This window comes from Pezoporus occidentalis, unplaced genomic scaffold, assembly GCF_034315485.1.
Source record: "Pezoporus occidentalis ecotype Australia unplaced genomic scaffold, CSIRO_AGI_Poc_V1 ctg241, whole genome shotgun sequence".
In the NCBI taxonomy this organism is placed as follows: domain Eukaryota; kingdom Metazoa; phylum Chordata; class Aves; order Psittaciformes; family Psittacidae; genus Pezoporus; species Pezoporus occidentalis.
In genome coordinates, this window is record NW_026914297.1 from 175,318 (window position 1) to 190,068 (window position 14,751).

General features: G+C 44.1%; 1 protein-coding gene across 4 annotated transcripts in view; it reads right to left on the minus strand.

The window, feature by feature from the left end:
- Positions 1–6,340: 6,340 nt before the first annotated feature.
- Positions 6,341–14,751, minus strand: part of SPECC1 (sperm antigen with calponin homology and coiled-coil domains 1) — an 84,324-nt gene continuing 75,913 nt past the window's right edge. For all 4 annotated transcript variants that reach the window (XM_062622386.1, XM_062622384.1, XM_062622387.1 and 1 more), the window contains 3 exons: positions 13,054–13,170; positions 12,139–12,198; positions 6,341–11,404 (listed from right to left, as the gene is read on the minus strand). In XM_062622386.1, coding sequence (XP_062478370.1) covers positions 11,315–11,404; positions 12,139–12,198; positions 13,054–13,170 — 267 coding nt within the window. In that variant the 3' untranslated portion in view covers positions 6,341–11,314. The remainder of the gene's footprint in view (positions 11,405–12,138; positions 12,199–13,053; positions 13,171–14,751) is intronic.

Below are 14,751 nucleotides of genomic sequence, written 5' to 3' on the forward strand. Positions count from 1 at the left end.
CCAGAGTCAGGGACAGCAGAGATGTTCTTGCTGGTCCTGCAGCCAGATCTGCCATCTCAGACACTCCTGAGATGACGCAGAGCTAAGGAGTAACAAGGGCTGAAGTGGGAGTGTGTCTGCTTCAAAGGGACAGAGACACCTTCTGGGTATCAAAAACAGGGAAGGGAAAGGAAGGTGGATGCCAGACAGAAAGTTCATCCATCATACTGACTTTGGCAACCCTTCATCCACCCATGAGAGCTGCGGTATTGAATAGAACTGGCTCTTCGGTGGTAGGGGGCATCAGCCCAGCACCTGGAGGCTTCCACAAGCAAAGCAGCTGCTAGCCATCCATTCCATGAAGAGGCTGCTCCATCCCAAAACCTTCCTGTAGAGAGGAGAGACTGAGAGATGAGGAGAGACAGAGGCAGTCCCCACAGCTTTCTGCACAAGCCCTGGTTTGGAGTCCAGGCTGTGGCACAGTCCCAAGCCATGGCATGTGCCCTCCACAGAGGTTCCCTCTTCCTGCAGAACTTGTCAGTACACAGGAGACGCATTTCAAACCTCTTTTCACTGCCTATCTCCTCTGCAAGAGCTGTCCGCTCACGGAACGACTGGTGCCAGTGCTGATGGTGGGGATTTGCAAGGCGGACATGAGGAGCTGCATGAAGAACCAGCTCATGTCTCTAAAATGGCCATACCCAACTGCCAGGGCAGCAAAGCCCAGCTACAACTTGCTCAATAGGAACCGTGAGCCTCGCAGAGCAGCGTGAACCAAATCCCCATTAGCACTTCACTAGCACTTCTGCTTTGTTTTGCAGGACAAGACATAGCTTGCCCTGAACCTGACTCCGAGGAAGGATTCCCAAGACACAGTATAACCTCTAAACCATAGAGCAGGTACAAAAGCCCTCTTCAAAGTGGTACTGCCAAGGACGGGTTGAACCGCACACAGTCTACGCAAGCGAGGTGAAGGGAACATGTTTTTGAGGCTCAGGTGGTGTGCAGGCAGGTGAAGCCAGCCCTCGGCTCTGCCTGGAGAGTTATTGCTGCATTGCTGTGCTGAGCATCAGCCAGGCAAAGATTCCAGGTGAGCTCTGAAGTAAACAGTGGTGGAGGTGAATGGCCAAAGGTGAGGTTTGCTGCTGTATCGCTGTAGCTGTTTTATCTGGAAGAGACTGGGAAAGCGGAGAGTGAAATTCCAGAGGAAACTGTTTCCATGCTGGAGCTTTCAGCCGGTCTGCAAAACCCTTGGGAAACAGAGAGGGAAAATACAGGTAAACCATGAACAGCAGATCAGCAATCCTGGGTTTTCCTGGTCCCCAGGGTCACTGCCACACAATAAATGTCTATTACCCTGGAATTTACACCTGGTGCTTAAATTACCTGCAAGAACTCAACTTGTAACAACGCAGGTGCGTGAGTTCTTTGTGCACCGTGGGTTACACCTCCCGTTAAAACCCAAAAAGTCACCCCAAGACTCAACAAAATGAGCTCTGAAGAGCGGTGTAATCCAAAAGGAAGGATTTGGGCTGGGCAGAGGCCGGGTAGGAGGATGCCGGTTTGCAGACAGTTTTAATTGATCTCAGGGTTTGATTTTATTGAGCAACCACCTTCTATGACCAACAGCCAAGTACCTCTTCCAGCACTCACTGCAAATGAAACCTGCAGCTCAAGCCGGGAGCGAATGATGCCCTGAGCCCTGGCTGTGAGGGCTGCCAGCGCGGACTGGGGCCAGTTGTCCCGTTTGTGCTGGTGGAGCCGGCACAGCCCATTTCACACAGAAATCAATAGGAAGCGTTGTTACGTTTCCAGGCCAATGTCAGTAGTGGAAAGCCCAGGGTGAAGCCGGACTGGTGGTGATGTGCCTGCAACTCAAACATCAAACACCCCGGGACTGCTCCATTCACAGCTGGAGCTGCTTCCCAGGCACCTTCATAACTCCATGCCCTTAAGAAAAGACTCGCTAAGTGCCTGCTCCACAGCCTGACTGCAGCTGCGCTCCCAACCAACTTTACAGCAACACTAAGAAGCGATTCTGCTGCCTGCCAAACCCTGACAGGGCAGGGAACTGCTCCCTTCTCCCAAGCCTTTAAAGCCATTCTGCTTTATGGAGAACCCCGAATGAACGCAATGAGAAGACTTGAACTGGTGCAACACAACTGCTCTAAGTGTGGAACTGTGCTCGAATTACAGATTTCAGTAAAATCCTTCAGCCTCTTTGTGCAAGATAGAGCCAAGATTTGTAAATACCCATGCAGGTCACTTGGGGGATAAAGGGCAGCTTGGCTGTGGCAAAGGGAATACTGCAGGATACTCTCCAGAATTCAATGCAGCCAATGCAGAGGAGGGATGAGCCTTCCTGTCCCGTCTGGCTCCACACTCAGCTGCCAGCACTTCAAACCTGTTTGGACCCCAGGATCACTATTACACAGCCTCTATTCTGTGTAGATCTGCAAAGACGGGAGATTTGTCTGTTTTGTTTCCAGAACTATTGGCAAAAGTGCTATGTAAACCTAGTGGTAAATACTGTTGAAACCCCAAAACCTGGTCAGTGTGGTTTCCATCCTTGCAAGACCAGAAGCCCTCCTAGTCACTATGAAAGCAATGTCTGAATCACAGCTGAAGGGGAAGAACCTGGACCGCACTATCCCCTGGTATATTATGTATTATTAATGTTATTAGCCCCTTTGCAAGCTTCGGACTGAACTCTCCCTTCCCTGAACGGCTCTCCAGGGCCTTGGCAGTACAACTGCTCTCAAGGGCAGAGCTATGCATGTATTATCGTTATTGCTGTGCTATTCAGGCAGGTTGGGATGTCTGAACTGAATACTGTAGCTGTGTTACAAATACGCAAGAGGCCAGCTCACTGCCTTCACTGTAACTGCCCTGGCTGTGCTTTTGATTTTGGCAAGGAAAATAACAGACATTTTATAGCCAAAAAAGCCAAGCAGAGCCATGGTTGTAGCCTCGCTTCCCAGGGGGTTCTCCTGTTGGGAGAATGTTGGGTATGTGCTGCTGAATCACTAACCTGCTTAAGCTAAGATTACAGCACATGGAGGTGGAAGAGGGGTTTCAACTACTGTATACTCTTTCTTTCTTAAAGCCAAGAGGAGTGGTAAAACAGGGCTTTGCACAGGGCTTGTGCAAATGTCGGGGTGCAGCAGGTTAGAAAAATCACTTGCTCCCATGTTAATTCTCTTAATCTCGTTACTTTCTCTTTAACCAGTTTAAACTCATGATGTGTGTGTGGGTAAGGATAAAGCCTCGGTCATTGCTATGTACTTAAGAAGGGACAGCAGTTCACATTCTAGATACAGTGAATAATGTTTACCCACATTGGCCTTTTACAGCTTTCATTTTCTTCCTGCTATGCTCAATAAAAAGCAACTGATTGCCCCTGTAATCTGACTGCCATCTTTTCTGGGTGACATTTACTTCAGGGTCCTGCTTCCCAGAGTTACTGCCTATAGTTTTCCAGTATCAGATTCTGAAAAGCTATACCTCTGAGACTTCACGCATCTGGTTCTGACCTTTACAGCCTATTGAGTCCCCATCTGGAAGACTTTTATTCTACTGTATTGCTTATGCTTATTATGACTAGCACACCTGCCTCAATTCCCATGGAAGATCTCTGCTTTGAGAATGCAAGGCTCCTAATGCTCATTCTGGGCTTTATAAACGTCAGACTACACTATCTGCCTTGTCTTCCGCTTCAAAGGTAGATCAGGTCATGGCACCTTGCTTTCATTTGTCTCTGCCAGGGACCCCACCTGAATATGAACCTCAAAACGCTGAATCCACACTTAGAGCTGGTCTGTGTGTTCACAGACAGGTCCTGGTTCATGCTGGGGTCAGAGGCACTGTGTTTATACAAATAAAACCCTCTCCATCTCAAATGGAAGAACAAATAAAACCCTCTCCATCTGGAGAAGAACATGCACCAGTCAGGAAGGGAATTCGTCTTTCCACCCCGATCTACGTTCTTTATGCATTAGGAGACACTTGGCAATCACAGTGTCCTAAGCAGCAAAGCAGTTCTGAATGTGGGCATCTCACCCCATCTATGACCAGCACAAATAATCCTGGGTAAATATCAGCCTCAACTCTCACTTTCAGGCTCTTGCTGAACCATGTGTGAACACATCCGCATATATTAGACCCTGACATCTCCACAGAGAGCCCAGCTCTTCCCAGGGAATAAACCAAAGCGTCTGGAGTGTGTTCTGAAAAGAGTTGAGGCAGCAGAGCCTGGAAGCAGCTGACAGTGACAGAAACCCCAAGTCTGGTGGCGAGAGGCAGCAAGTCCTCAGAATCAATTGCTCCTGAGGAGATGCCGTTTTCTGTAAGGTAACAGGGGAATTCACAGGCATTGATACAGCTGAAAATGGCCAACACAGCAGATTCTGACAAAGACAAGAACTGCCTTACGTCCTTCCCACGTGTGGATCCTGATTGCTGAGCTGGTGCTTCCTGCTGGCTCCCCAGCATGTGCTCACCACAGCAGAGGCACTGGCCCAGCTCACGCAACCTGCTGAAGTCAGGCAGAGGAGCAGTGGGTCCGTTTGACCACAAATATTCTTTATGAGCAGTTGCATGGCTGACACTTTAAGGCATGGTTTGTGATAGCAGAGCCTTGTGTTGCAGGAAGGATTACGGGGACAGGGTTTTAAAGAGCCAGAGCTATCTTGTTTGATCATTTGTTTAAAAGCAAAGCAAACATGAACTAAAGCAGCTGCACTGACAGGTATCTTGCTACCCACTGGTATCTCCATGCTGTACAAAGAACAGATTAACTCTGACAGCATTGTCAGATTCAGATCTCTTTATAGATAGGGAATGGGACCAAGACTCAACATGTTCGATCTTTGCTCATCGGTCTGTAAGGCAGAAAGGATTTTTGCCTTTCCACATCCCGGGACTCAAGAATCTATCCCAATCAAAAAACTGGGTGCTATCAGACATGAAGAACGTCCTAAAAGCATCCTGAACAGCTTGATGGATGGAAAAATAACCCTAACCCCCACCCTTACTGCAGCTACCGCAACATGCTGACAGGAATTACCAGCTTTACACCTGAGCCACGATCTGGCTGGGTCACAGGGAGATGGAAATGAGGCAGTTGGTGACACACAGCTTTGAATGCCAACCCGGCACCAGCTCGTGTTACATGAGAATTTCTACTTGTGTTACAAATGCAGGGGGAATGCAGATAAATCACAGCTTCCCTGAGCAGGGCAAAACATCCAGGCTTTCACCCCATCACAACTAAACAACAGTACAAAATCAATCTGGTCTGATTAATTAGCTCTATTATAATAGTGTGTGTTAGCTCTAGCTTGTGGCTGGAGGCTGGATAAACTCCTAGCAAATACAGCTCTTGCTGCAGAGGTTTTATAGCCAAGAAAGACAAGGACAGACCAAAGGACAGAGAAAATAAATGCACAAAGAATTGGGAATTTAGACAGACAGACATAAACTGCCTTATTCCAAGGACATACAACTGAAGAACTTGAGTGTTCATAGTCCTGCTCTTTAAGCACACTTTAAGCACAACAGGAGCCTGCATTGCCAGTGACGGTGGGATTTCTAGACAGCAAGACAGGGCTGGTTCTGAGAATTCCTTTGCAGAAGACAAGTGAGGTGCAAATATTGAGTCCAGTCTACGTGAGGCACAGCAAACCTTCAAAATCAAGCGCGGCGGCAGCGGGACAGGAGGAGGAAATCTGGTTTGCTGTTTCATGTGGTCACACTCTGTCCAGGAGATAAAGCTACCTGGATCAGACAAGCCATGGAAACAACACTGCTCTGCCTGTGACACTGCCACAAGAAAGGATGAGCCCAGAACCGAAACATGATGCTTATGTGGGGAGAGGCAAAGTAGTTTGGATTATGCAAATGAAAACCTTAATTTTATACTTACTCCATCCACGAGTCCTTACTTCCACTTTTTGGCCACGTCTTTCTTAAGCCTCTAGTCACTTACGAGCTCCCAATGCAGACACATTGCTCCCTTCCATGTTCTTTCCTCACCTTTGCACTAGGATGACTGCCTACTGTCTCTTCAGTATACTCTGTTTCAGAAACCGGGAGATCTCTCACACTCCTTTATCCCCAAGACAATCTCAGTCTCAAGGCAATTTCAGAGGAAGGCATCCAAATGCATCTAAATTACTTTAAAAACATGGAACTTGATGCATTTATGAAAAGACAGTTCTGACCAAATTTCCTTTGCTATCAGTGGAGGAGAATCAATGGATCTTGGGTATCTTTTAGTCTCTCCTGGGAGTCCTCCTGCCTAGCAGACTGCAGGAGAATCTGGTTTGTTTGTGTGTAGAGATTTGAGACATTACAACAAACATCAGAAACAGAAACAGATTTATTAGAAATATTACACAGATTTTTGCATCGTACATTTTAATAATGTTAATCTTTAAATATCAGCATGCCCAAATCTGGCAATGCCTAGTATATACATTCTAATGTGCTCTTTGTATAAATTAGATTATGATGTAACATCTGTACCCAACAGAGAAAGCTAAAAGACTTGTTAGAGGTGATTATCCCAGATGACAAACTCAAGCCTGGACCCACAATCAATAAAAAACATTGTGTCCAGCACTGCCCAGTGGAACTTGGCACATGTGCGAGTCAGAAATGTAGGGACCATCAGCTGAGAAACATGGTAACTGCAGGTCAGTTATACGCTTGGTTCTGCAGCGCATCGGTGAGTCAGTCTAAATGGCACTGGAGTTGGTAAAAACCAATACAGTCTAGCATAGTACAAGTTATTGCTGGGTTTAAAAACGCTTTAATGCTCAGTGCCCTGAGTCTTTTTTAGGCAAAAGCCCTCTTCTGACAGGAAAATGCATAATCTCATCCCATACAGACCCTGCCTTCCCTCAGATACCTGAAGCACAGCTTTGCACACAGCTGCCCCATCAGATGCTTCCTGATGGAAGACCTGGTACCAAAAGCGCAGAAAGATGAGGGAGGTACAAACCAACCAGTGAGCCAATGCTCACACTTCATTGCCAAGGAAGAGAGAAGAGAAAGTCAGTGATGCAAAAAGGCAGATTTGGAAGAGTTCCAGGTCAGGAATCAAACAGGGAAGACCAAATCATTCTGCCAGTGAGCACTTATTTGGTCTGGACGTAAAACTTGTGCTGGTTGCAGATACAAAACAAGATAATCAGAGTGAAGCTGTAAAAGCAACTTCGGAACACAAAAAGAACACCTGCCAAAGTTCAAAGAGAATGTGCCTCACTGAGAGGAAACTGGAGAACGTGCATAAATCAAAAATCACTCTGCCTAGCACAGTGCCTTGCTGCAGCACAGGAAGGACCAGGAAATCTTTGTCCCCTTTGCATTTAGCATGACTGTCACCAGCACAGGAAGGAGAACCTGGCAAAGGCAGCAAGCTCTGCGCTCTCTTCCCTCCTCGTCTTCCTAGATCCACCCCAGGATGCACTCTTAGGAGAAATGTCACTCAAGATGACAGTAAGGGCTCTCAAGCTGATGTCCTTTGCTGTCCACAAAAGCCCAGGTACATGTCCCATATATGCCCCTCTCCTCACCCACTGGACTCCCACTCCATCCTTCAGATCCCTTCAGAAACAGCCCATCAGCCTTTCTAGAAAACCTTCTCAGAGGGCTGACTCTGAGCTCGCTTCTCAACACCTCTGTACCTTCCCACGCCATGAAACGACTCGTACATTCTATGACCCACCAGAAGCTCTGGGAGCCAGCCTGTATACTTTCCACACTTCACTCTCCTGTCCTCTCTAGCAGCTATGGTACAACAGTCACACAATGCGATATCCCTCCATGGAACTTCACTGAAATCCCCATCCTAACCATTCTTCTCACGTGCTCATCCAAAATCAGCTATTTGGTTTCCTGCAGTCCAACAGACTACCCAAGAACACACATACAAGCATGTGCAGGTATGCTGAAGAGTGACTGTACATTTAGGGAGCATATGGTGACACAGTGAAAAGATTTCATCTGCCTGCATCAAGGAAAGATCCATTACACCAAAGAGGCAGAGTCCGAAAGGATTTAGGCAAATTGTTACTGATAAAACACACTGCACCATCCATTTAGGACATTTTCAGAGCATTCTCAGAACTCCTGTGATGCCTATCCCTATATCCTCTAGCTTAACTTACTCTATCTAATTGGGAAGGCAGCTAGAACTTTAATTTTACAGTTCAAATTTGAGATGTCTTACAGGGCCTGTAGATTTTCAGGTCTGCAGCATCTTGGGCGGAACAAATTTTAATTCATATTCAAATTTTAGGGCAACATGAAGCAAAACAATGATTTCTGAAAATCCACATCTAGAAATGCAACTATGCAAGGTTCAAAAGGAAGAAGAAGAAAAATACACAATACTGTAAGAGTTAAACGAACAAATAAACAACAATCTCAATCTCAAAGAAGAATCTTGAAGACCATCTCTCACTCTCAAAGTATCACCATTTCCAAATGAGCAGTTTTGCAGGTTTGAGGACTGAAAAGTAACACTCAGCAAACAGCGAAACTGGTTACCATTTCCTACTGACAGATGGCTCCTTGTTCTAACTCCTAAGTAAGTAAATACCAGAAATGTTAAGAATATACCATTAGAATTGGGCAGAATTAGTGTTTGGTCTGTGCTGATGGGGACACATGAAAACAAGCTGCAAAGAGATGACAGGAACATTACTTTGCAAAAATCATTTGGGGAAAAGCCCAAAAAGTTGCTCAATCAAAAATGGTGAGAGTCTTGGAGAACCAGATCAGAATAAATGTCAGCACAGTGCTGGAAGCAAGTGATGCTGACACATCAGACAGCACACGCATTGAGCGTACATCTGACCGTCACACGGAGCGGAGCACACGCTCCTGTGAGCACAGGGTTAAGATTATCTTTCCTTTTTGGATCCAGTGGAACCCTCCGACTTTGAAATGTTTACCAGACGCTGGGAATTAGAACAGTTTTTCTCATCCCTGCTAGTGCCCAATCCAAAGCCCACTGAGGAATATGGAATTTTCTGTGTTGACTTCACTAAGCTTTGAACCCCAGCCTGTTGGACAGAATTGGGATCTCTGCCAATGGATACCTCAAGGGACAAGAGCTGCTGGAGCCACAAGGCAGCGGAGCTCTGCAGTGTAACTGCCTTCCGAAATGAACTCTGCTTAGCAGCTATTTTTCTCTTCCATCTTATCACATAACAGGAGACTTGTATCTGAGAACACTTAGAGCAACTCATCCTATGTTCTCTAGGGATGGCAGAGTGTACGCTTAAAAATACTGGAGGGCTAATTCAATCTAGAAAGCATTCTCTTGCAAAGAAATAATTCTGGCCAGCATTTACAACAGCTTTCTCACAGTATAGGATGACACAAAGAGTGCAAGGGCACCGTAAGTGCTTGCCACTGTCCTTTTTTATCACACAGACTCTCAAAAGATTGGAATCAGACTTTCCTGGGGGTTATGAATTAGAATAAATGTCAGACTAAAGCTAAGAGCAAGTGATGCTTTTCTCCTTGCATTCCTCCCGCTTCATTTCTGTTCAATACTATCACCTACCCCTTAATCCTGTATTTTGCTGTGAGAAAACCGAAGTCTGAAATAGGTTGTTTACTAATTAAATAGTACTAAGAAAAACAAACAACAGAGCCCTGTGGGGAAGCCAGAGGCTGAGATCAGCTGCCTGTAAAGAAAGCCCCAGAAAACCTGAAACCAAGTTTCTCCTGTGAAATCATTTGTTTCTATTTCATGAGCCTTTTTTCAGGAGTTAAGAGCAGTGAGCATGCACTACTACTTCTTTTGTAAGAGAGAAATTATCCCTAGCTCCCTATAATTAACATCCACAAAGCATCAAGTCTGGTCACAGGGTTAAACATGCTAACTAAACAACAACTTTCTTCTACCAGCATTATCTAAAGCAGCTAGACAGGCTCCTACGAGGTCCTGTACAAAGCCCACTCTCCAAGACCTGCTCTGAGAACAAATCAAGCAGCCTCTTTGATCCTGCTACCCTTGGAGACCAACAGAAAATTTAACTTCATGAGATGAAATAAAAGAATTGGTATAATGGAAATTAAACTGTATCTTTTCAGACATTTTCCTAACAGTATTGTTGAGCTGGAAAGCTATTCTCTGGCGCCTTAGAGATTTCCATGACACACAGAAGGGCTCCAGTTACAATCTTTGTAACTTGTGAAGCTGCAACTTCCATCAGAACTAACATATTGCTGTGTTCCTTTACAGGGTAATGTCACTTCCAAGCATTTAACAGTGCCCTGTGGACCATATTTTATTGGACAGAGCACAGGATGCCTCAGGAGTCATGTCTCTAACACAGCAATTACACATCTGTGCTGATTATACAGGATCAACACAGAAGAAAGAAGCTACACCACTCAATCCACACAAATATATACTACTGAGATGTTACTGTATTGCTTAGACATCACCTGATTACTGGCACCTTGCAGGCTAAAGCTAGCAAATTGCATTTGCAATATTCCTAGGATAACTGTGCCTGCACAGTCAGCAGGGAAAACAAGTTCTGGCTTCCCACAGTAATCAAGTAACAAAGTTGTAGCAATAAACCTATTTTTTCCTCAGAAATTACTTCTGTTTGATCTGCAATGAAGTCCCAGCACCTAACAGGATTCTTTTAGAGTTCTTTAACTGCTGATGGATCAGAATATGGTTTCTGAGTTACAAATAACCCTGTTATTAGCCTGCTGGTTCAGCTATGACAAGCACATTAGTATACTTACTGAATCAGGTGTGTGAGAATAACTGAGGTTAAGGTTCTACACACTTATGTGCATCTGTCATGGTGTTTTATAAAATACATGGAGGCAAGAAAACAACATATATTTGGGATGAGTTAAGCATGTTTTGGCAAGAAGAGCATTTTTGTGAGCTTTTTTATTAACATGAATCTCCCAGCCTCCCTTGAGTACCAGCATAGCCCACATTGATTTAAATCTTCATTTTGTAGCAGGTCTCCTGTTGGTGGAGTCTAGTTTGAGGCAAACATTGTTTAGCACAAGGGATCCTCTTCAGAAAATCCCACGTGTGTTTGAAAACACTTTGCAACTTCCACATGGGAATAAAATTGCAGATTAATTTGGTTTGTGTAGATAAGACAATGGATATTTATTTGGCTGTAGTCCCAGATGTCAACAGAATGATGGAAGAGCTTTCTTTCAAACTAAGAGAGCTTAGGTTGGTTGTGGAAGAGGAGCAAGTGGATTTTTAAAGTGATCGAGTGCATCTGTAGCATTCTTTGTTCTCTTCCCCATTTCTGTCCACCTCTTGCTCTGTGTCTCAGGTCTCAAAGTACTTGTAAATCTGGGCAACATACTGCATCACGCTCTGCCAGTCTGGGCGGTCTGTGTACATCATCTCACTGAGTTCCTGCACAGGACAGACACATTGTCAAAACTCACTCAAGCACCATTACTGGGAACAACACAAGGTCCTTTGAGTAGCTGTGACTGTTGTTGACTACTACTACTACCATTCCACAGCTGCTTAAAGCCACATACAGTATAAAAGCCCATGGGAATGACTACTGGCCTAGAGCATTTCTGAAGCTCATTAAAAAAGTATTTAAACAGCCATATACATTTTACATTCTGAAAAGATTTTTTCCATCTGCAATCAAAGATCAAATCCTTATTTAAATTGCCACTTCTTTAAATGTCTTTGGTTCTGTATTTACCTTATGGACCCCAAAATATTTTTTCTTTCATATTAAACTGATCTCTTCCTTTTCATCATATTGTTGATTTTGGAAGAGGCTTTTTAAACAGCTTCACACACTAATTATCCTTCTGTTTCTTAAAACACTAAACCAAAAGGAAATTGTCTAACAGGCAAGTCTGCTCATGAAAACAGGAATCTTCTGGAACTGGCTTCCAAGAGGAAGACATAATCAATCCTTTTATTTCAATACTAGATGATCCCCGGAAGTTCCTTCAAATTATATTAATTCTATGACTCTCCTTGCTATGGACTTTCAGAGATGGTGCTGCTGCCTTCCCTATCACTATGAACATTTTCAGCGCAAGCTGGCTGGCCCCGTGGCAACAAAGGCTCTGTAACAGTGCATGGAGTATATCTTCCCTTGCTAAAAGAAGGTTACTCACCAGGCTGGGTTTGATGCCTACACTTTCAGCAGCTTGAAATGCCAACAGCAGGTTTCTCTTCTGTAAAACAAAAGTTCAAAGGGTTACCATCAAAGTATGATTCCTGAACTCTACCTTTATCTGGTTAATCAGTAAGTTTAAATGAGCAGGTATATTTGAAAATCACTAGATTCAGTACTTTCACATAGATACTTTTTTGTATTAGTCAGGTATACTCACAAAACAGTTCTTTGTCTTTGAATAGCTCATCTACTTTTGCTCAAGCTACAGCCCTGTTTTGGACAAATAGGTTCTTGTGAAACTGATTACAACTGGGAGAAAAAAGCCACTAAGGTTCTGTCTTTATTATGAGTGAAAGTTTTCTGAAGATGTGTTAACTAATATACAAGATTCCTGCATATAGTATAATTCTTATTGTAATAGTACTAGTTGTCTGAAGTAGATCCAGGTTCTTCCTCTTTGTGAGGGTCTTAACATACATGGAATGTGCTGACATGGTCAGACTTTTAAATATCCAAGTAGCAAAATGAATGATCTGCCTGCCTACTGATCCAGCACTTTTAAAGTGTGCTGTTAATTCAGGAGTCCAGAAATGCCTTAGCCTTTCCAAAGGGATGCTGTCTTCAGGTTTATCTGCAGCACTCACTGAATTCCAGTGACGTGTCACTAGCTCTTTAACTATTAGTCCCTGCATTTCTCTTTGAGAGCTCACTGTTGGTTTCCTTTCCCTTTTCATCCAGTCAGTTTGCTCTGTAGGTTCTCAAATGACACTTGGCTCCTACTGCTGCTCCCACCTATTTATTTTGCATCAATCAAGATCTTGCAACACTGTGTCTCCACAACATATCCAGCAAAATGGATAATATTTACCATGAATTCTACAAACCGTGTAGGAGCAGGTACAACAAAACTTACTTTATCCTGGCTGTTGAGCTCCTGGTAAGGAATATGTGCAGGCAAGTATGTGTGCAGGAGAGCGCAGAAGGCCAGCCCATCGCTCCAACTGCTGCTGAAGTTGGTAATATCAATGTTCTGTAAGAGAAAACATGAACTGTTCTGAGCAGTGCTATGCAACAACAAAATCTCCCAACAATACTTTTATGCACTCACTAACCAAAACCTCAGAGTATTAAAGGAACACAGATTTACATTTTCCATTCTCCCCTTCTTTTTTAAGTAAAGTAGAAAGATACCCGATAGGATGGCAAGTTCCAAAGTCTTGGATAAGGGATTATTAAGGAGTTAAATGTTTTTCACAGTGGATGGATTTGTAGAACAATGAGGCAGTGAATCAGCGTATTTTGACCACCATTGTCCTTCTGATACTACACATCAACACACTTTAATGAGAACATGTAATTATGACTTATCCCCTTATCAAAAGTTGTATCAAACTGATGAAATACTAACATAGTCCTCAAGCCCTAAATAAAGAATGTGCTTTTGTGTACATGAGAGGGAGGCTTAAATGTGGCAACAGCAATGGCTGAATGGGCAGCTTTCTGAGCTGGGCATTGGAAGAGATGCATTCCAAGAGATGTGCCCAGCTGGCAGTCATTTGTGTGAATGCATGTCTGCATTCCTATATTCTTTATCAATGCAGCATCTTTCATCTGCATATCACAGAACACTTAACAAAATGCAGATAAAGAACAGGAAGTTTGAGACACAGAATTTAATCATCTCTCCTAATTCATAAAATGAGCTGTAAGTACTTAGGAGAGAAGAGGACTTTCCTGATGCTCAATCTCTTACTACCACAGTCACTGACAAATAAATGTGGCTATGTCACTGGTAACAAGTACAATAACAAGATCCTTATGGAACAGAAACAGACAAAAACCTTGTATCTTGTCTTCACACATTTCCATCAAGGCTGAGTTTGCTCAAGGAAGCAATGTTTCAGGGAGCATGGATATATTAATAAACAGCCAGCTGAAATCCCAGAGCTGAGCTAGAAAAACCTCCAACTTGCCTGTAGCAACATTCCCAGCTCCAACAGGAGAGCAGTGAAAAAGAAATGCTTTGAAAGAAATAGTCTAATATGGTTATGAGTTTAAATGGTGAAAACGCACCTTCCTTCCCCTTGGTGCTAGATGGTAGGATTCTTCTTTGTCACCTAACTTATTACAAGGATGCACTCAGGTGCACAGAAGAAACCCAGTTTCCCTGCTCATGACAACTTAAGTCTAGAACTTGCCATGTTCAACAGGTGGATTAGAGCGATTACAGAAACTGGTACTTTAAACTCAGCCCATCTGTGAAGAACTCTTTTCAAATGCAAACATCACTAGAGGTTCTTCAGGGATTCTGTTGCGAGGCACAGTTGTAGTTAAACATACGTTTGTGGCCCAGGTCTGGTCCTGTGAACAAGGTGACCTTTCTGCTGCTCTTGTTTGCACTGACTGGCCATACCAGCACACTAAGGAATTCTCATGGCTAAGTTTTGCTTCTGTTGTAGCAGCTGTAACTCCAGATGCCAGCTAAAAACAAATCAGTGAGCTAAGTGATAGTCCTTAGAAAAGTAAGAGCTCCTGGAGCACTGAAGGCTCCAGGACGTGATGGTACTGCACCACCTCATGCTATGGCAGGTTTGGAGCTACCCTTCCTGCA